At 44.0% G+C, this 22,267-nt stretch overlaps 2 protein-coding genes across 3 annotated transcripts in view; one reads left to right on the top strand and one right to left on the bottom strand.

The window, feature by feature from the left end:
- The window catches only part of Ube2e1 (ubiquitin conjugating enzyme E2 E1), a 50,921-nt gene that overhangs the window by 11,531 nt on the left and 17,123 nt on the right, over positions 1-22,267 (top strand). The gene's annotated exons all lie outside the window — the stretch shown is intronic.
- Positions 3,531-22,267, bottom strand: part of Nkiras1 (NFKB inhibitor interacting Ras like 1) — a 49,771-nt gene continuing 31,034 nt past the window's right edge. Inside the window, exon 4 of one of the 2 annotated variants that reach the window (XM_040747647.1) lies at positions 3,531-3,865. In XM_040747647.1, coding sequence (XP_040603581.1) covers positions 3,809-3,865 — 57 coding nt within the window. In that variant the 3' untranslated portion in view covers positions 3,531-3,808. Of the gene's footprint in view, positions 3,866-12,433; positions 12,729-22,267 lie in introns of those variants that run through there. The other variant, XM_040747644.1, reaches the window with a different exon arrangement.

Raw genomic sequence — 22,267 nt, 5'->3', positions numbered from 1 at the left:
TGCAAGTCCATTTGTGATGATAAAGAGAATGAAATTTGCTGGGAAGAAGAGGGCTCAGAATTGTGCTCTAAAAGTTGGTCACATACCATAGTAATAGCCCAGGGAAGACTTAGGCAATCCTGGACTATTGTGTTCTGCGGGGTGTCTGCAAATGAAGATGAAGTAGAGAAAGAAGACCTGGAAAAAGAGGATACAAAGAAGCAGGAGGAGCCACCAAGGCTCCGGGAGAAGAGATGAACTTAAACCTCCCGTAGGTTTTAATATGTAACAGCTGTGGGCATGTTTTTTTAGACCAAACAGAGAAGGATGGAGGGGCGAGGAGGAGATGGAACATTGTTCAAACATAGAAAGTGGTAGAGTGTGGGACTGAGGCTATTGGCAAAGAGGCCTGAAGTTCTGGTGGCAGACCGCTCTCTGCTGGCTTGGAAGCATCTCTGGTGTGTCCTGTGTAGGGCTAAGAGCAGTGTTATCTGCCCCCTGCTTGTCCTTTCCCGGGAGACTTTAAGCTCCTTGAGAAAAGGGATTGTTCAGTCTCAGCATCCCTTCGGTACTTGAACTGGTTGAACATCAGGGTGTATTAAATTAATAGACACAAATGGCTAGTATAGACCTGATGGGATACCAGAACATTTTATACATTTCCTTAGGAAACGATGGGAACGACTGGGACAATTGCTGTCACAAATGGTTTCACAGCTGTCCAGGGCCCCAAGCATTGTTGGCAGTTTGGGCCCTTCCAGAATCACAAAGGAACTGGACATCAGTCAGGGTGATTAAAAAAAAAAAATAAAGATGTGGTCTATTCCTCAGAATAGGATAGCATATGAGAAAGAAAATGTATCTCTGGTGCATGTTTCCAGTTTATAAAGTTGCCTACTCTGTGCCTGCAAAGAGCACTGCTGTAGGGTATTGAGTAAATTGGGTTCCTGGACCTTAAAGCTGGACCAGCCCTCGAGAAACATCTGATGTACCCCTTGTCACTAGTCAAGTGGACAGGGTTTTCATTAAGAAACCCATTCTTTCTCAGTCTCTTACTTCGTCATGCTCTCGAGTGAAGTAAAGGCTTGGCAACTGGTGCAGCCGTCCTCACCCTCTGGACAACCTCCTTCTCTTGAGGCTAGATGCTCACCAAGCCTCTGCTCCTTCCTTAACATGTGCACGTGACTGAATAGCTCTCCAGAATCCCTGTCACTCTACCTAGAGGGTCTACATAGCAAGTTAAGAACAGGTTCCAAAGCTTCACAGAGAAACCCTATTTCAAAAAACCAAGGGAGAAAAAGTATTTGGGATAATCTTATAAGAAGAAAAAGAAGAAAAAAACAGGTGTGTTACATCTGATAATTGTACATAGTGGTCACAGGTCCTCGTGGCTGAAGCAGTAAACTGTGCTGGGTACTGACAAGGTTCTGTTGGGGCTAAACCAGAGCATTTGTCTGCTGTGAAACTTGGATCTTAGTACATGTCTTAGTTAAGGTGTTTATTGCTGTGATAAAGACCATGCAACTTGGGGTCACACTCCATTACTGAGGGAAGTCATGGAGGAATATTGCTGTCTGGCTTGCTTCTTTCTCATAGCTTGCTCAGACTGCTTCCTTCCTTATGCAACTTAGAACACCTGCTCTGGGATGGTACCACCTACAGTGAGCCAGGTCTTCATACACTGATCATTAATCAAGAAAATGCTCCACTGCTTGCCCGCAAGTCAGTCTGGCAGGGACACTTTTTAAATTGGGATTCCCTCTTCCAAGGTGACTCTTGTATCAAGTTGACATTAAACAGCAAATCAAGGGATTTGTACACTGTGATGACTTGTAAGAAGAAAATTCATGAAGTGCAGTGATCAAGGATCATTGGGTGAAGGGGGTGGTTTACCTGCAGAAGGCTTGTAAATATCTCAAAGCAAAGGCCTCAGAGATGAGAAAAAGGGGAGAAGCCAGGGGGAAGTCCTGTAAGAATATTCCAGCAAGGGAAGCCAGGAGATTTCAGGTCCAGTAAGGAGTTGGGGAAGCCCTTCTCGATTTTGAAGGTAGAAATGGTTTAAAGGGCTTTTCTTGCCCTCAGGTGTGCGGGCCACAGTTGGGGAAGGCATGAGTTCTGCTTACGGTGACAGTGGAGATGGGAGTAGAACACCTAGACCTCTGGATTGCACTTGGGACTTAAGACTGGAGCATAGGGCTCTTCTAGGCTGTGGTTTGCTGTTGGCTAGATGGTGGTGACTTTGTTGACAGTGAGAAACCTGGCATAGGGAGGCGGTCAGCCTGGAAATGACTGCTCAGACAAAGTAGGTGAGATATTGGTTCCCACCAGACGTCTAAACTAAGATGCCAGATAGAAGTTAGGTATGGGGATTGGAATTCAGGAATATTTTGGAGCCATTTTGGAGACCTCACTGTAATTGAGTCTCGTGACTAGGCAAAGCCCATGCTCACTCTGAAAGAAAGGGATAAAAGAAGAGCTCTTTGGGTGTAGCTTGGGTATCTGGCTCACATTTAGATGTTGATACTAGAAACCGAGAAGTGGGGGAAGGAAACAAAAGTGGTGACTGGGAAATGTTTTGAATAGAGTGGCCATCAGATCTCAAATGATGCCTAGTGGGCACTTAGGAAGGTCAGCAAGTAGTCACTGCCCATCGCAGCTTCAGGTTTGGTGGTGACCACGTTACCCAGATCCACGTTAGATACCAAAGTCAAAGGGGATGGTTTTCAATTAAAACAAAAAGATGTTTCTGTTGTCGTTTAAAAGATTTCATTGTGTTTATGTAGAAAAGTGGTTAGTTATTTTGTTATGTAAAATTACTAATTCCTAGACTATTTTCTTAATTTATTTTTACTTTTGTGTGTAAGAGAGAATAAAAATGAGTGGGTATATATGCCACATATATGCAGGTACCCAAAAAATGTTCAGAAGGGAGTGTTGAATCCCCTGAAGCTAGAGTTTTAAGGTGGTTTTGAGCTTCCTAGTGCAGGGGCCAGGAACTAAACCCGGGTCCTCTGGAAGAATAGTGCATACATTCTTAACCACTGAGCCGTTTCTCTAGCCTCGAGATTTTGCTTTTGAGAGAGGGTCTATTACGCACCCTGACTGGTCTGGAGTTTGCTATGTAGACCAATGTAGTCTGGAACTTAAAGATATCCTCTTGCCTCTGTCTCCCAAGCACTGGGTTGGTGCCACCATACCTGACTTTCTAGAATCCTAAAAACACCTGGTAAACATCCTTTCCTCTTGAGCCAGCCATACCAACTTCAGATTATGCAGGTTCTCTTGGTCGTGCTCAATTTCACTAATTTGGGTAGCATTTGGTAATGGTTGGGAATGGGAGCTAGGCTTCCGGAATCCTTGGATGCTGCCTGAGGAAAGCAGATAGAAAGGGGAGCCACAGTGTACCTGCAGAGGGGTTCACTGCAAAGTGATTTAAATCTCTCCCTGCTACCACAGCCTTGCCTCCTCTGTGGGAAGACATTTCACTTTTTAAACATAATTTACTGGAATTGGTGTTATAAAAATTTATTTCTTGGCAGACTTTACTAGAGCACATTTATCCCAATAGAAGAAGATATTCAATTGGTTTACATAAAAGACCCTCAAAGAAAACATTTGTTTTATTATAATTACCCAGGAGGATTTCTAAAACATGAGTGATAACGTTCCTCTAACCTAAGGAAACATTTCAGAATAAATGTTTGTTTAGCGCTTATAGTAACTTTGCACAGAACCTGCAGTGGGCTGCAGCTTTGCTCTGCACTGCATGCCCTTCATCCTGTCTGCACAGCCCTCTGGGAGGACATCCTTGGCCACCTCACCTCAGTCTTCAGTGACACCGGCATAGTCTCCTGGGGTGTGGGGTGTTCTCCATGCGGGGTTGGTCCTGTGGAATGATGACAGTCCTGAGTAAATCTTACTTGTGGACAGTTCTTGTTCCAGCTGGATTCTGGAACTTGGATTCCGTGTCCCCAATAAAATAGCTTCTCCTTTTTTTTATTATTGCCTGTGTGTACATGTGGACACGCATTCTGTATTGTGTGTACATGTGGACACGCATTCTATATTGTGCTGCCTGCAAGTTAAAGCGTGTTTGTGGGAAAGCCAGGTGTTTTCATGTGGGAAAGGCCAACTCCCCCTCCCTCCTTGTCCCTCAGCTTCCTTATAAGCTGTGTGTATATTAGCAGGGTGTTATGGGGAGCATTTTTTATTGTCGAGGCTTAACACACAGAAAAGTATGGTCATTTTATCCCTCTGTCTCCGGGTGACTGGTGCTGTCTTGTTATTTCCCAGAGCCACCACTAAAACCTTTCTGTATTCTGTGGCTTGTTGCAGTCCAGCTGTCACTGCTTCCCACGGGCTTGCGCTTCCTTCCGGCTGATAGCCCTCAGGAGCTGTCCTCTTCCACTGCTGAAGCTCCCATTGCCCTTCAGGCCTCTGCAGGAACGTTAGGTCTGAGGCGCTCACATTTGCCTACTGCCTTTTGACCTGAAGATGCATTTAAAACATATATGTATAATCCTGTTGCTTTTTGAGCTGAGTCTAGCTTCCATGTAGTGAGTAACATTTCCTTTGCGTTTGGAATCTTTGTCCATTCATACTAAATTTCTGTCTTTCTCTCATCCTGGTCTGCTCCCTTCCTGTAGGAAAATTGTGGCCAGCTGGTTGGATTTTCTCAAAAATTTTAAAATAACCCCCACTCCCAAACAGGGTTTCTCAGCATAATAGCCCTGGCTATCCTTGAACTTGATTTGTAGAACAGGTTGGCCTCTATTTCATAGAGATCCACCTGCCTCTGCCTCCAGAGTGCTGGGATTAAAGCATGCGCCACTACACCCGGCTTTCTCAGAAATCTCTTGTTAACATGTTCACTTAGCCAGAAAATATTTTGTTGCACTTGAATTTTCCTGAAGCCGATAAAACTTGTGATTAAAGCTCTGTGGTAGAGTTCTTGTAAGCCCTAGGTTTAATTCCCTGCACCACCAAAACCAAAAAAAGCAGCATGAATCCAAGTAATAGTTCAGTGGCTAGAGTGCTTGCCTAGGATGCATGGAGACCTAGGTTTGATCCCAACACCAAATAAAATTGATGAAATGGTATGTGCCTTTGATCCCACTGCCCTAACGGGGAAGCAGGAGAATCCAAATAGGGTCATCCTTGGCTATGTAGCAAGTTCAAGACCAGCCGGGGATTCGAGGCTTAAAAACACACAAAAACTTACGTACCAAACCATGTATATTAATTCTCAGGAACCTAACTATTGAGGGCATTGTTCAGCCCCCAATAAGAACGTACCACAGTAAGAAGGGTTAGAGTTTTTAAAATGGGTAACATACCAAATACTTATATTGTGTCATGAGAATTGTCTGTAAAACTGCAGCTTGCTGGTCATTGCAGTTAAGTCACTACTGCTTTGGGCATTGTTTTGAGGTTACATGGCTGTCAGTGACTCAGCTGCAGTGGGCAGCAGTCTCCTGCCTGTCCTACCTGTATCCCTCCTCTGTCTCTCTGTGGCCTTGTATAGATTGTTGCAGTCCTGTTGCTGCTTTGGTACATGCTACCCGCCTCACTTCCTCTTGTGGCCCTGTGGTTTAATAAGTTACAGCTAAGGACAGAGACTCCTTGAAGTATGTTCCCACTCATTCTAACATTTACTGAGTCACTAATGTGCCAAGTATTCTCAAGATAGCCCCAGTGTTCTTGTTCTCAGGGGATGTTTGTTCACACAGTGGAAGGTAGTAAAAGAAACCTGTCTCTTAAAGCAGTTTCTCCTTTCTTTTACTGTGGCCTGTGTGAGAAGAGGGTTTTAGGTCACATGGCAACGGCTAGGAAGCGTGAGGAGGTCCAGAGTGGCTAGCCTGGCGGCTGAGGATAAGCACGGAGGATGGATGGACAGGGCAGGTGTTCTCTTGGTTCATTTGGAAGCCAGGCAGGTGTTCTCTTGGTTCATTTGGAAGCCAGTGGACGGAGCCCTAGTGAAGGAGTGCTCAATAGTCCTCACTGTCATCACCTGCATTTCAAGAAACCACACACAAATTCTTACTTATTAAAGATTGTGGCTTCTCTTTTTTATTACTACATTTTTTCCCTGTTTTTTGAGATAGCATCGAAAAATCAGGGTAGCCATACTTGCTATGTAGACCAGGCTGGCCTAGAACACAGAGATCTACCTGCCTTGGCTTCCTGAGTGCTGGGATTTTAGGTGTACTATGCCTGGTTTAAATGTTTGTATTAATAGTTTTCTTGAATTTTCTTTGTGTAACAGAACAGACCTGCTTTTGTATCTGCAGTATCTAGAAACTTAAACAGTAATTGAATACATGCTACTAGAACTTTGTGTCTCTACATGGGAGAGGAAATGCATGCTGCTCAGTGTCCTCAGCATAAGGGCTGGATGGAAGCAAATACTTTGCAAGGCATGTGTGCACTGATTCCAGCCCTCGAGAAGCATCCGTAGTCGGCCTTGCATCCCTAGAGTTGGAATAGTGAGACTGGGGTAGTGATCAGGACCTACCCATCTGGACCAAGACCTCTAGGACCAAGAGACTTTCGAGGCAACTGAGGCAGCTTGCCAGCACGCCCACTAATCCTAACATGGTTACTTGTGACAGGCAAGAATTGAACTGCACAGTGGGGAGTCTCAGTTCTAGGGTATTCAGTGTGTGTACAAGGTGCACAGCACTCTGGGTTTACAGTAGTGTAGCCTGGTTTATGTCGTGCTGGGGATCGGGCTCTGCCTCATTTATACACTAGACAAGCACAAAACCAACTGAGCTGAATCCCCAGTTGGTAAGCCTCAGACCTATAGGAGGTTGAACCCATGTGTGAAGACAGTGGTGGAGTGACTGGTGATGCCATCATTCTCATATGTGTATTTAAAACTTCTGGCATTAACTTCTGCTTTTTATTTTATGTGTATTGGTGTTTTGCCTGCATGTTTGTCTGTATTAGGGAGCGAGATCCCTTGGAACTGGAGTTACAGACAGTTGTGAGCTGCCATGTGTGCACTGGCAGAGCAGTTAGTGCTCTTAACCACTGTTCTGTAGGCCTATAGAAATGACAACATGTGATGTGATTGATATGAAATGGCATTTCTTGTGGCTGGAGAGATAGTTCGGTGTTTACGGAGTTTGATGCCCTTTCAGAAGACCTGAGTTCAGTTTCTAGAACTCACATCTGTGGCCCACAACTCCCAGTAACCCCAGCCCTAAGTGATATGGCGTCGCCTTCTAACTTCTGCAGACACCTACACACGCACGCACGCACACACACACACACACACACACACACACACACACAGAATAATAAAAGAAACCATGTTCTTTTTTGTTTGGTAGTGGTGATTCTTTATTTTGGATCAGGGTCTCATGTAGCCCAACTAGCCTTTAATTGCTGTGTAGCCAAAGACAGCCTTTAACTGATGACCCTCCTGTGTCCCTTTCCCAGGTGCTAGACCACACAAGCAGGACCATTTTTCTCACCGTTTCTCTGAGCTATTAAACAACTAGGAAAGGGCCATGGTGAAAACTTTTCACTTCCCTAATATAGACAGGTTGAGTGTCACTTCAGATTTCTAAGGGACAAAAGTCGAGTATAAACATAAATGTTGACTCAGAAGCAGCCCTGGCAATAAGCAGCCAAAGCATACAGGGTTGTGAGCCTGCCGTTGACTGTGCAGGGGGCTGGAAGTGATCCCTGTGTACATATTCCTGGAAGCTGCTTTTTACAGAAGGCCTGGTTTGTGATATTCTAGACAACTCAGACTTAAAAGGTATCTTAGCTTCATGGTCTGTGTTATGAACATTTCCCAATAGAACAAAACTAGAAGCCTGGTGTTGTGGCACACACCTTTGATCATGGTACTCTGGGAGGCGGAGAAAGGCAGTTGTGAGTTCCAGGACAGCCAGGGCTGTGTAGAGAGAACCTGCCTCAAAACAGACAAACAAAATTTGAGTAAAACTTAGCTGATGACAGCAGTGAACCTTATGAAGTATGTCATTGTGTCGTCATTCTCATTTTGTGGACATGCCATCAGTGATTAAGTGGCTAACCCAAGTCCCCGACTCCAAAGTGGGGATGTCACAGACTTGACCTCTACCCTTCAAAGACGCCTTAACCGTTGTGCTCCACTGGTATGTTTGTGGTTCTGAATTGTACACTCTCTTGGAGTTGCTGTGTTCAGCTTTCCTCATACACAGAACTGTATGAGTTTTCATCAGAGTGGCCATATCCCTCTGGTTTTCTCTAGTGTAGGTTTAGTTGTCGCAGTGACTTTCTGTTTTTAGACAGGGTCTCTCACTGTGTAGCCCCGGCTAGACTCTATGCACCACCACGCCCAGCTGTCAGTCTTTATTTAAAAGCCTGGGGTTTAGGGCTGGCTCAGTAGGCAAAGGCAGCTTGTTGTTTAGCCTGACAACCTGAGTGAAATCCCTGGAACCTACATGGCAGAAGGAGAGAATCTGTAAGTGGAAGTTTGTGGTCCAAGCACCACATATGCACTGCCCCCCCCACACACACAATAAGTAAGTGTATAAAATGTTCCCTTTGCAGCTTCTACCATTGTTTAATCGTTTACTCCCCTGGGGCTGGGGTGTAGTAGTCTCTGGGTTCAATACCAAAAAAGCATTGAGGTGATCTCACTCTATCCACACAGCTTGTCTGTGTCCTGTGACATTTTATGTGTACACATACACATTTGCACACATACATACATGTATACATAGTATCTCATGCAGTTATGATTATTTGTATTTGCCATTCTAATAGACCTAAGTTTTTGAGTGTTTTTTTGGGGGGGGGTGATATGGGAGGTAGCATCTCTCTATGTAGGCCTGCCTCACATGGAACATATTATTTAGTCTGGCATCAGAGATCTGCCAGCCTCTGCCTCCCACATGCTGGGATTAAAGGCATAAGTCCAGCTAGACCTTTTTGTGGGGGTTTTGGGTTGGTGGTTTTATTTTATTTTATTTTATTTTGGTTTTTACGAGACAGAGTTTCTCTGTATTGTTTTGGAGGCTATCGGTCCAGCCCGGCCTCGAACTCACAGAGATCCGTCTGCCTCTGCCTCCCAAGTGCTGGGATTAAAGGCGTGTGCCACCACCACCTCCCGGCCAGGTTTTTTGTTTTTTAATTAAGAAAATTTAAACTAATTTTATTTTATTTTAGGGGGTCATTAACTTGGTGGCAAGTGCCTTTAGGCACTAAGTCATCTTGCAGGTCCCAATTTTCTTTAAAAAGCAACATTTTGGGACTGGAGTGATGGCTCAGTGGTTAAAAGCACTTGCTGCTATTGCAGAGGACCTGAATTAAATCCCAGCATCCTGTTGTCTGACACCATCTCTAACTGGTGCCTCTTCTGGCCTCTTGAGCATCAGGCAAACAGGGTACACATACATACATGCAAGCAAAACATTCACACACAAAACCAAAAATAAATCTTTAAAAAATTATAGAATTATAGAATATTCTTACTTTTTGAGAATTTCATACAGTTCCTTTTTTATTTTTAGATGGGGTCCAACTGTGTAACCCTGGCTAGCCTAGAATGAACTATGGATCAATCAGGTCAGCCTCTACCTTACATAGGTCTGCTCTTTACCCGCCGGAGTGCTGGAATTAAAAACATATGCCTCTCTGGTTTGGTTTTGTTATTAAGTTTTTCATTGTACCCACCACCTGAAGCTAGCAGAGAGAATGGGGATCATGGAGACACGTTGTAGTAGTTGTCATTTATTTAAATGTTCAAGTTGAAAGTGGTCAAAGCTTGGACCTTCAGTTCAGTCTTACCATTTAGAAACAACGTTAGCTGTCTTAAGGATTTACTTAGTTTTATTTTAGTGTCTGAGTGTTTTGCCCGAGAATATATATGTGTGCCAGGATGCCAGAAGAGGATATCGGATCCCTTGGGACTGGAGTTACAGGTGGTTGTGAGCTGCCATGTGGGGGCTTCAAAGTGAGTCCTGGTCTCTCACTCTGTAGACCAGGCTGGCCTCGAACTCACAGAGATCTGCCTACTTCTGCCTCCCGAGTACTGAGATTAAAGCATCTACCACTACACACACACTGGACATTTTAAATACTGATTTTTAAATAGTCTTACTATTATAACCTACGTATCCTAGAATTTGTGATACTTCTGTCTCTACTACCCAGGTGCTAGGATTATAGATATATATTGCCATATAGATATATATTGCCATATTTGGCTTATTGTCTTTATTTTAAAGAAAATATATAGTTTTCCCAGTGATTAACAGTGTATAGGTCAGATTGTACATGAAGACAGCTCATCTGACTGTTTGCAGACTCTGATTGAAGCAGTTGCTGGTAAATAAATGAGAGTAACAGCCACCACTGTGAAGAAGCACTTTGGTTGGACTACAATTATAAACTGGGTATTGAGTGTGTCAGAGTCCATGTGGAGAAAGGAACTGTTCTGATGCTCTCAGCCCAAGACTAGTGATTGCGAAGGGTGTGAACTTACTGTAACTCTCTGATCTCACCCATAGCATCTGACGCAGTGACTTCCAGGCTTGCTCTTGTCCTGGTCCATGACTTCACAGGTCTTCAGCAATTGGGTCCAGAGGAGATAAATTAGGGAAATAATAATAACACTCATAATAGACTCACCATGGGGGCAGAGCTAACAGCTGGAAAGACTCCCCCTCTTTTGTTCAATAGGCTTTTGAAAGATCTGGACTGAGCTCATGAGAGGCAACAACCAGAGCTGAGAAAGCAAAGAGATCTAGAAGGGAGAGGAAAAGAAAGCTGTTGGGAGTATATCTGTGGGCATAGACAGGCTTATTACTGTAGAGGGGCCCTGTGAAAGCATTCCTAACCAAACAGTAGGTCCAAAATCATATGGCATTTTAAAAAACTGCTTCTGGTCCTTTAGTTCTCCAGTTCTTAAATGTAGTCTCCTTTGAGACATGCTTGCCTCTAAGGGCGCAAGCTTTCAGAATGGTGATCATGAAGTCTTCTAATATCCCTAGTGAGAGCACAGGGTGATATAGTCTCAGCCACTGCATATTATAATGTCAGTAGCTTCGTCTGTTGGCCCACCCCTGTCGTGTCACGAGTGATGAAGACTGTGTGCGGGTGGGTGGGCTGTTTCCATGCTAATGGATGCCTTTCTCGGCGTCCACTGTCCAGTGTTTTCTTTTGTTTTTCTTAACTTTTATTCTCCTGAACCTCTTTATCTCTCTAGCAGTGGGTACAATGGAGATATTTTGTATTTTGTGAACCTAAAGTTTCATGCTTGTTCATAACCTAAATGATTTGTGTGCTGAATCAAAGTGTTTGATAAGCAACTATAGTAATAAATCAGATTTTTAAATTTTAGGTAAATTGTGTTCTCCCATGTTTAGAAAATTAGTTCAACCAGGTTGGAAGACATAAATAAATGCCAACTGAGAAACCTCAGGGTGTCTAGAAGCTCTCCTCAGCAATCCTTAATACTATAAACATTGCACAGATGGGAAAGAAAGGGTTTTGGAAATGGACTGTTTTGGCAAAGCTAGAGGGAGAATAGTTTTTTTTTCTTAAAACAAGGTTTATTAAATAAGGGTTTAAATACATTAAATAACATTAAAACTGAAAGGAAAAAGAAAACCAAAAACCAGTTTGTTCTTTCACATGGCACTGGGCAGCTGCTACCATTGAGTTGAAACCCTTACAGCTAGCCACATGACTGCTCCACTGTTTGGTATTTGTTCCCTTGTCATAAGTTTAATTGATACTAGGCTGGCCTCACCCGTCAGTTGTTTCCACATCCCTTGGCTAGGGTGTGGTGGTCAGCCAGATGTCCATGACCTGTGGAAAGGTGGCCCTTTCTGACTTCTGCCCACCTGGCCAGACACCAGGGGTGCCTGCCAGACTCCCTCTGTCGCTGTGATGTTATCCATTCTCTAGTTCACCTGGTGACATTCTCCTAGGGCAGGGGACTCTGCAGAGGGAGAGCCGAGGGGCTTCTGGGTAGACGTAGCTTATGAACTTGGCTCTGGGCTTGGCTGAAACATTGTTATTGCTTTGTTTCAGGCTGAACCCTGCCTGGGCTTTCTGCTTGAGCTGTTTAAATGAGGGACGTCAAGACTAGACAGCATGGCTCTTTTCAGTTTATTGCATGAAGGAGTTACACTAGTCCAAGTTAAAAACGGACCCCAAATGGTTACATTATACAAGCTGTGAGGTTTTTAAACTTGTGACAAGGGACAGGAGGGAAATTCTACTCATTGCAAGGAAATCCTCACTTAAGCTTCCGAGAGTCACAAGCACTTAAAACCCATGAACCTTCAGCTGGTCGTCCTTAGCCAGTCCAATCTCTATCAGGAACTGGCATATGTTCTTTAGCTGGTCACCCTGTAGCTGAATCACTTCTCCATATTCTGGATGCTCAATTACAGTACCATTGCAGGCAAATTTCTTCTTAAACGCCTTCACTAGTTTCTTTTTATCGTAATCATCAGCGATCCCTTGGACAGTGGTAAGGGTCTTCCTGCCGTTTCTCTGTTGAATTCTTATATGGATATAATCCTCAGTGCCAGCAGGAAGCAGGTCATCACCCTTACTTGCATCAGCAAAGGGGTCGAAAGAGTGGAGGTTCTGGATAGCGGACATACGATTCCTTTTCCTCGGTGGAAACGGCCTGCGGAAGGCGGCTGCTGGAGAAGGCGGGCGGGGGCACGGAGCGTCAGGGAGCGAGGGGGCTCGAGGGGGAGGCAGCTGAGTCCTCGGCGGCGGCTCAGTGACTGGGGCCGAGAATAAATTATATTTTACACAAATTGTGTTCTGTATTTAGAGATAATTGATGTTGATTTAAGATGTCAAAAGTTTCAAGATGACTTAACAGGCTAATACTTGCTTCACTATTCAAAATGTTGTTTGGAATGTCTTTAGGTGGGAGCCACCCATGGCTCATTATCATAGAATCATCCATTTTCTTTGGTTTAGGGTCTAAAAGTATGGACTCAAGTGTCCCCCTCACCCCCCGTGGGTGTGGAACCCTGGGTAACTTTCTCCTACAGAGGGCGCACTGCAGACACTGCTTGACTCAGTTTCACTGTCCTCAGGAGTGGGTAGCTTGTCTTAGCTTGTAGCCCTCATGTAAAAGAAAGCAACAGAAACTGTCCTCCACTCTCTTCAATATTAGAAAAGCTCTTTGGGATTAGAAATTGGATGATATTTTCTTACAATATTGTTTTGTATTACAATAGAGTAATATTATAAATGAAATAGTTATTTGGGAAATTTTTCTTTAACTATATCAGCTATAATGTCCATAACTTTCTAGGTGGCAGCTAATGTGTCTTTGCCAATGTGTAAAATCCAGCCAGGTTCTAGTCCAGCAGTTCTCAACCTGTGAGTCTCGACCCTTTGGGGAGGGGGGATTGAATGACCTTTTCACAGGGGTCGCATATTAGATATCCTGCATATCAGATATTTACATTATGATTCACAACAGTAGCACAGTTACAATTATGAAGTAGCAACAAAATAGTTTTGTTGTTGGGGGTCACCACAACATGAGGAACTGTATTAATGGGTCACAGCATTAGGAAGGTTGAGAACCACTGATCCAGTCCCTTTTCAAGGTTTATGTCTCCTGAGGAGGGCATGCTTCATACATGAGTTTGGAGGCTACTGGGCTGGGATAGCTAGTTTGGAACGAAGCTGTGCCTGAATAATCAGTTGTCTGATTCCCCTTGGTCTTCTGAACGCTCTGAAAATGAGATATAAACACTTCACTCTTCTGTCTTTGAAGTTATGCGGTTTCTAACTAACACTGAATTTGTTTTAGGGCTTGGTGGTATTCCCCAGAACAGAAAAAAATATATAATTCATTGCTTCAGTTCTTTATAGTTGAGTAAAATAAATAGAGAGAGTAGATAGTGAATTGACATTTCTAGGTTTTACATAGTGAACAAACTTATTGAAGCAGTTGTGGCATTACAGTCCATGTTAGTGCCATGGCCTCAGCCTGGACTGCTGTCTTTATGTAGAATGCTTTAATAAAAGGCGGGTCAAGGACCCCACTAGAGCCATGTCCAGGGGAAACTAACCCACTAACCCATCTGCACTGAAACAAAACTCAGAAGCCAGGGGAAGAACCAAGGCACAGGCCAGAGAAGATGTCTTGCCACCAAACTCTGTTTCCTGAGTTCAGTTCCTAGAACCCAAAAGATGGAATCAGAGAGCTAACTCCTGCAAGTTGTCATCTAACCTCAGCTCAGGTGCACACATACAAAGTATATAAATAAAAATGTTCTTAGGGCCAGCAGTGGTGCTACCTGCCCTTAAAGTATCCTAAATTGTTAAAGGAAATTCAATTTTAGAAACTTTGTATTTTTTTGTTTGTTTTGTCCTTGGTGCGTGCGTAGAAACCGCTGGGCAGTGGTGGCGCACGCCTTTAATCCCAGCACTCAGGAAGCAGAGGCAGGCAGGGTCTCTGTGAGTTCGAGGCCAGGCTGGACCGACAGCCTCCAAAACAATACAGAGAAACCCTGTCTCGTAAAACCAAAAAAAGAAAAAGAAAACCACTACCAATGCAGGTGCAATGGCACCCTCAGGAGGCAGAGGCTGGAAGAGTGTGAGGAGGCCTAGTCCAACAAGAGTATATAAAGACTTTTCGCCACAGATGGAAGAAAAGCCTCAGGTTAAAGGATACAGATGCACCAATTTGCAGGTTATTGTTTGAAGAACTCTTGTGATTTGAGACATGACATTAAATTTTGGTGTGTTGTTGTGTAGTTATTCTACATAAATAAGCATTGAACTAAGAGGCATTGGGGAAGAGGGTTAACTTCTATTTGCTCTAGGTTTTAGCTGTTTCTAACAACCTTGGAACTGCTGTTTTTGCTGTTTAGGTGTAGTGAAGGTGAGATACCATTTTTTAGGAAGAGGATTTAGCTTTTAAGAATGACGGTATCACCGGGCAGTGTTGGCGCACGCCTTTAATCCCAGTACTCGGGAGGCAGAGGCAGGCGGATCTCTGTGAGTTCGAGGCCAGGCTGGACTGACAGCCTCCAAAACAATACAGAGAAACCCTATCTCGTAAAACAAAACAAAACAAAACAAAACAAAAAAAAAGAATGACGGTGTCTTCCCTTCCTCTTTTCCTCTCTGATCTTCCTCTCCTCTTCCCATTCTTTTTCCTTCCTCCTTCCATTTCCTCCTGTGAACTCTTTCTTCCCTTCCCTTCCTACACAAATGGGTGGTTTTGTGTGTTTGCGTTTTAAGTAGGGCTTTTGGAACATGACCCACTGGATGCAGATGGGAAAGGCATGAATTTGTATCATCATCAAGAGGCTTGTTGAATAGGTTTTTACATTCTTACTTTGTAGCTAAAGTAGGAATATCTAAAATAAATAACCAGTGAATAAAACTAACTGCCTACCTGTGGAATTTGGGAAATAAGCAGTCAGTGCTGTATAAACTTTTTCTTGTTTCCTTACTGGTCACACTTCTTCACCCAGATGCATCCACTCATTGAATGCCAGAGCCTTCCACATATTGTGTGCTGTGATAGGGATACGTAGCAGGAAAGCTAGGGCCTGGCTGTGTTGGAGCCTTGGTCTAGGGAAGGAGTAGAGATTATATTTTTAAAATCTCTGTTCTGTACAGAGCTACACAGTGTTTCAGTGAAAAACAAACTTTAGTTCTTTTTTCCAAAAGATACTAGCTTTTCCTGGAAGGTTTAAAGAGGGGGACGGGGCTAGATTTTGATTGATTCCTCATTCACAATCGAGGACTCGCAAATCTGGAGATGTATGAGAGTTCCCTTTACTGGGACGCGGCAGATAGTGTGGTTGCGATAGCACACACTGCTTTGCTGGCTCTTAGCTCTGTCCCCGGGGCCGCTGACAGGACCCTGCCATGAGCTGTTTCTGCCAGTTCTCACAGGTCTGCCCTTCCTTCCATCTGTGAAGTGATAGGTTATTAAGTATTTCAGGCTGGTACAAAAGACAAGTTAGTCACTTGTTTAGCATACTGATTAAGATGGCAGGTCCATTCAGGAGAGATGGCTCAGCAAGTTAGGGGTGCTTGCTGCTCTTGTAGAGAACTTCCGTTCATTTCCCAGCACCTGTGTCAGGCAGCTCACAACTCCCTGTACCATGCACATGTGTGTGCACACATAAATCTCTGTAGATACAGACTTGAAATAACTGGTCTGTGAAACTAAGCTGAAAAACAGTTCTCATTTTTATTTTAAAAATAATCTCTAGCAGCTGGATAATGGTGGCGCATGCCTTTAATCCCAGCACTCGGGAGGCAGAGACAGGTGGATCTCTGTGAGTTCGAGACCAGCCTAGTCTACAAGAGCGAGTTCCAGGACAGGCTCCAAAGCCACAGAGAAACCCTCTCTCAAAAAACAAACAGACAAAAAAGATCTCTAAAATAACAAATTACATGTGAAAATCTTGTCAGAAATGATCTGCTTTCATGAACACATGACTTCACATGTATTGAAATCCCTTTTAATCCACAGAGGATCCAATGTTCCTCTGGTCTCCACGGCACTGGGTACACAGGTGGTGCACAGACAAAACATCAACACAGAATAAATGGATGGATGGATGGATGATAAATAAGTTCACATTGTGTCCACAGGTACTATGTGCAGGTGGTATACCGACAAACTTCCAGCACACAATAAATAAATAAATAAATAATTTACATTGTATCAGGTAAAATTTGTGAGAAAGTAGAACGCTTTGCCTTTTTGTTGTTTGGCTTTGCTGTGCTTTTGGAACATGGTCTCATATAGTCAGGGCCAGCCTCAGACTCACTCTGTGGTATGGCACCTAGTCCTTCTCCCATACTTGTTTTTACAAATTTTTTATATTTTGGGGTCAGAGTCTCCTTCTGTAGCCCAGACTGGCCTGGAACTCAGAGAAGTCTCTCTGCGTCTTCCTCTAGAGTGCCGGATTAAAGGCCGTTCTCTTATTCCCATCAACTAGATAGATGGTGTGAACCGTGTGGACTCGGGTCAAAACCCCCTTGCTTGAGCTCACACTACTCCACTTCCCTTCGACCGTCTCTAAAGCAGGACTCATAAGTGTTTTCACTTACACAACCCCCTCCTCCAAGATCTGTTTTTTACAGAACCATGGGGTGTGCATGTATTGTGTAAAATAAATAAATATAAAATATTTACTGAGAATAAATCATGCATTTATTTTGAAGCAGTTCTTTTTCCACTCCCTAAACACAGAGCTAACCTGTATCCTAATGAGATGGATGTACTGGCCCGTTTGAGAGGAAGAGTTGTATCTACCTGAGTGTTCCATCCCGTGAGATATAGAAGAACATAGACTGCTACTTCGATTTTACAACTGCCATTGAAAATACTTCTCATGAATACATCAGACAGAATGGCAGAAGTCCATTTAAGACTGTTTCAGAAATTGTTAGAAATCCTTCCCTTGTCCTAAGCTAACACTCATTAAAACAGGATTGATTGATTGATTGATTGTGAGATTCGGGTTGGTGCTCAACAACAGTTTTTAAAATCAAACATTGTAAAAACAACCCAGGAAGTCGGCACGGGGAGGGTAAGAGTGGATTCTGGAGGAATGGGAGTGAATATGATCAAAATACATTGTATGTAATTATTAAATAATTAATAAGTATTTTTGAACACTTAAACATGGTAGCGCAGTTCAATCCCAGGAGATGTACTGATTTTATACTTATGTGCTAAGGAATGACTGGAAAATATTAAAAGTGTGTTTTTCCTAATTAAAGCACAGAGCTTTCTGTGTACAACAGGAAGTGCAGCTCATGAACTACAATGGTCCCAGTCAAAGTGCCTGAGACACTGTAAATTGGCCTTGTGTGCCTGTCTGCACGCACAGTGCACGTGGCGTGTGTGCCAAGTGAAGGCTTCAGGGAAGGCTCGCCATGCCTGACATGCCTTTGGTTCAGTGTGTGTTTGGAAGCCTTTGACTGAACTAACGTTTATTGAGCAACATCACACGTGGTGTGAGGCATCACCGTGCATTTCCCCCTAGGTTAGTTACTAGAGCCTCTTACTGCTGTCTGTGAGCAGCTCTAGCTTCTTACCTCTTTGTTGTTTGAATTGTGCCGTGGGTGTTGCGGGGAAGTGAAGCTGACTCTCGGTCTGCTCTTACTCCCGGTCAAGTTTCTTATGTCAGGTCCTTAGCCTCTCCTACCTGCTCTCTGCCCAGGGAGCATGGTAGCTCCAGAAAGGGAATGTTCATTCCTTGGCCTGCTTGTCATCTTTCTCAAGCAGTAACGGGCTTGTAGCTGTCCTTTCATTCCCATTAAATTCTTGCTTCTTCATCTCAAGAAAAGCTAAGAATGGTGTGGACCCCGCCTCACGCTGTCCCCATCTTAGCACTTGACTCTCTGCATCACCTGGCCCATATTTCTGGCTTCAATATAACTTCCTGGGATTTCCAGGCTCCTCACTCTAAACACTAACAGAGGTGAACTTTCCCCTACCTTGGGCGATAGGAGGTTGTGTTCAGGATATAGAGGGTTGGGTCTAGCCTCTTCCAGTTAATAGCTGAGTGGCTGCAGGTAGGTTAAGGTTACTTACCAAACAGCTCCTGGCCTGATTATTTGATGTAAAATGTGGGGAAATTCTCTCCCGAGTGATATTTTAAAGAACCCGCTGTGGATTTGCTTTACCCAAACTGTCTTGGCTCTTTAAGGCACTTCATGGTTTGGCCTTAGCGGTTCACCCAGCAGACAAGCTTCTGTGTCTGTCCTAGAACTGACCAGGTAGTAAGGCAAAGTGCGTGTTTCTGAGCAGTTATTGCACTGTTGTAAACACAAGAGGGTATACTTTGCATTCTGTCTGGAAAGATCACTGAACTCCCGGGCAGAACCGTGTCTGTAGACTCCGTTTGCCCTAGAGTGAAGGCTGCTTCTAACTGGTGTCACTGGTGGAGCTGCCCAAGGACAGAGGCTTGTGCTCGTACCTGACTGCTCTGGCTGGCTTGAGACGAACATTCTGTCCCCTGTTCAGGTTTCTGGGGACTGGGGAACTAGTGCTGCAGCTGCTGCTGCTCCAGCGCTGACAGCCACACCTCATGACAGATGTCTTGCCAAGAGTCTCGAGTGCTCTAATTTTATCACTTTAGCAGTGTCTCGCCTGGAAGTCCTCCTGTGTCCTCTCATGCTCACTGTCAGCGGAAACAACCACTAACAAAGCACCCAAGCGCAGACGTTGACGATGCCTTCAGTTAAGTGTGCAGGAGAGAACTGCAGTTTAGTGGCCGTCCTAGAGTGTGTATCTTTTCTTTTCATCTTTAAAATTTGTTTTATTAATTTGTTTTTGGCATTCCAATCCCAGCTTCTCAGAGAGGGTAAGGCCTCCCCTAGGAAGTCTACTAAGTCTGTCCCATCATCTGGTTGAGGCAGGAGTGAGGCTCCTCTCCACCCACACACCTGTGTCTAGGCTGAGCAAGGTATCTCTCCATATAGAATGGGCTCCACTAAGTCAGTTTGTGCATTAAAGTTAGATCTTGGACCCACTGCCAGTGACCTCATATATTGTCCCAGCTACACCATTGTCACCTATATTAAGGGAGTCCAATTTGGTCTTATGCAGGTTCCCCATTTGTCAGGCCTGTGTCAGTGATCTCTCACTAGCTTGGGTCAGCTGATTCTGTGGGTTTCCCCATCATGGTCTTGACTCCTTTGTTCATATTTTTGCTCCTCCCTCACTTTGATTGTACTCCAGAAGCTTGGCTCATTGGTTAGTTGTGGATTTCTGCATCTGATTCCAACAGTTTCTGGAAGAGGCTTCTAGCTTCTCTGGGTTTGTGGATTATAGGCTGGGTATCTTTTGCTTTATTTTTGGTATTCACTTATGATTGAGTACATACTATATTTGTCTTTCTGGTTTTGGGTTACCTCACTCAGGATGGTTTTTTTTCTAGTTCTGTCCATTTGCTTGTGAATTTTAGGATGTCATTGTTTTTTACTGCTGAGTAGTACTTCACTGTGTAAATATACCACATTTTCTTTATCCATTCCTCATTTGAGGGGCAACAGTATGTATGTGTGTGGTATTATACAGCGATGTCAGGTGTCTTCCTTGTCACTCTCCAACCCTCAGTTTTAGACGTGGACTGAACCTGCTGAGTCTTGTTGTTTTAGCTAATTGGCCAGCAAGCCCCCAGGGATTCACCTGTCTCTGCTCTTCCCCACATTGCTGGAATTATTTATGTGTACCACCAAGTCTGCCCTCAGGAGTGCTGGCCATCTGAACTCAAGCCTATATACATGGGGGGTGCTTTATTTCATCGAGCTGTCTCCCCAGCCTGTTGTTTGTGGGGAGGGAGGACAACCCAGGATTTGAAAATCAAATTCAATAAAACAGCAAATAACCTTCCTACTCAGCAAGGTCCTACACATCTTGTTCCAGGGTCTTGCCCGGTAGTTTGACTGTTAATCCCCAGTACCCTCCCTGATGCCCAGACATAGCTTCAAACTCCAGAGCTGAACTGGGACCCACATTCTGTATACCAGCCCACCACTTGTATCCATCTGACTTCATTCCACATAATAATATCCAGCCTTTGGAGACAGTGTAGCCTGCCCAACCTGCTTGCTCAATCAAGGTATTGGCAAGGGTAGTTCCTTCTGAGGATTGTTAGAATCTCTTTACTCACGTTAGCCTGGCTTCTAGTGATTTGTATTCTGTCAAATAGGTCTCTGCCTGTATCTTCAGATGGTGTTCTCTCTCTCTCTCTCTCTCTCTCTCTCTCTCTCTCTCTCTCTCTCTCTCTCTCTCTCTCTCTCTCTCTCTCTCATTGTATGTGCATTTGTGCATGCATATAATCTAAAGTTTCTTTTTATAAGAACATCACTATGGATTTGGGGCCCACTCTACCCAAGGGATTTCCTTCTAATCAGTTACATCTACAATGATCTATTTCCAAATAAAGTCTGGGATTTAGAACTTTAACACACAAAGCTTTCAATAATCATAATTCAACCCAGAGTATATACATTAGTGGTATATAGTAGTGGTATTAGAGATGGAATCCACTACTTCCCTTATGCTAACCATTCATTGTTGTGCTGTGTACACTCCCAGCTCATTCTACTGTGTGTGTGTGTGTGTGAGAGAGAGAGAGACAGACAGACACACACACACAGACAGATTCTCTCATACATTATATCCTGACTACAGTTTCCCCTCTCTCCACTCCTCCCAATCTGTCATGTCACCCCACTCCTGCTAGACCTACTCCTCCCCTGTTTCCCTTCAGAAAAGAGCAAGGCTCTTGGAGATATCGTGTAACACAGCATAACAAGTTGCAATAAGAGTAAGCACAAACCCTCATATCATAGCTGGACAAGGCAACCCAGTAGGAGGAAAGGGGTTCTAAGCAGGCAAAAGAGCCAGAGACACCCCCACTCTAACTGTTAGGAGTCCCACAAGAACGTGAAGCTAACAACATAACACATATGCAGAGGACCCAGTGCAGACCACAGCTGTCACTTTGGTCTCTGTGGGCCATGCTCTCTTGGTGGCTTTGACCCCTCAGGCTCCTGCAGTCCTTTGCCTCAGTTCCCCTAGCTCCACCTAATGTCTGGCTGTGGTGTGGGTCTGCATTGCTCCCATTGCTTGCTGGATGAAGCTGACAATTGGGCTAGGCCCCGGATGTGGAGCTCTGGCAGCTGGTGTGGCCCCTGGTTGAGCAAGGGGCCTCTGCTGGAGTTGGAGGCCAGGCTGTGGATGTCTGTTCTTTTTAAATGACTGTAATGTAACTTTTCCTGATATGTAGAGTTTGATAGAGATCAAAAGAATTCAGTGTTAAAAAATAACTCTTGAAAATCAGCTGTTTTTCTGAAAATAGTAGGGTGCTTCTGCCCTTATTTTATTTTGGTTCTTGAAATGGTATTTTAAACACAAATATTAGACCAGAACGAACTAATAAATTTTGGAGGACTGAATTCCAAACTTAATTTGATTTTATTTGAGATGTAGCTTCGTTTTCAGTTTGAGCTGTAGTTTTTTTGTGTGTGTGTTTATCTGAAAAACTGAGCATCAGTTGACAATTTTTTTGTGTGTGCACTTGGGAAGAGAAGAGTACCCTGCTTTGGTAGATGGTCTCCCGTCTGGCTCGCAGAGTCCTTGGTGTTGCTGGCTGGTTAGGGGTCTTGTTTGTTTTTTTTGAAAGCTAATTTGGAGTAAGTTTGCCTTTGATTTACCTGTTGTAGCATTTGTGGTCACTCCCAAGAGCTGGACCTTGGCACCCTGATATCATATTGTATATAAGAAGAAAGAAAAAGCAGGTGAACCGAA

This window comes from Mesocricetus auratus, unplaced genomic scaffold (assembly GCF_017639785.1).
Source record: "Mesocricetus auratus isolate SY011 unplaced genomic scaffold, BCM_Maur_2.0 Super-Scaffold_100006, whole genome shotgun sequence".
Classification (NCBI taxonomy): domain Eukaryota; kingdom Metazoa; phylum Chordata; class Mammalia; order Rodentia; family Cricetidae; genus Mesocricetus; species Mesocricetus auratus.
This window is presented reverse-complemented; position numbering and strand designations above follow the sequence as displayed.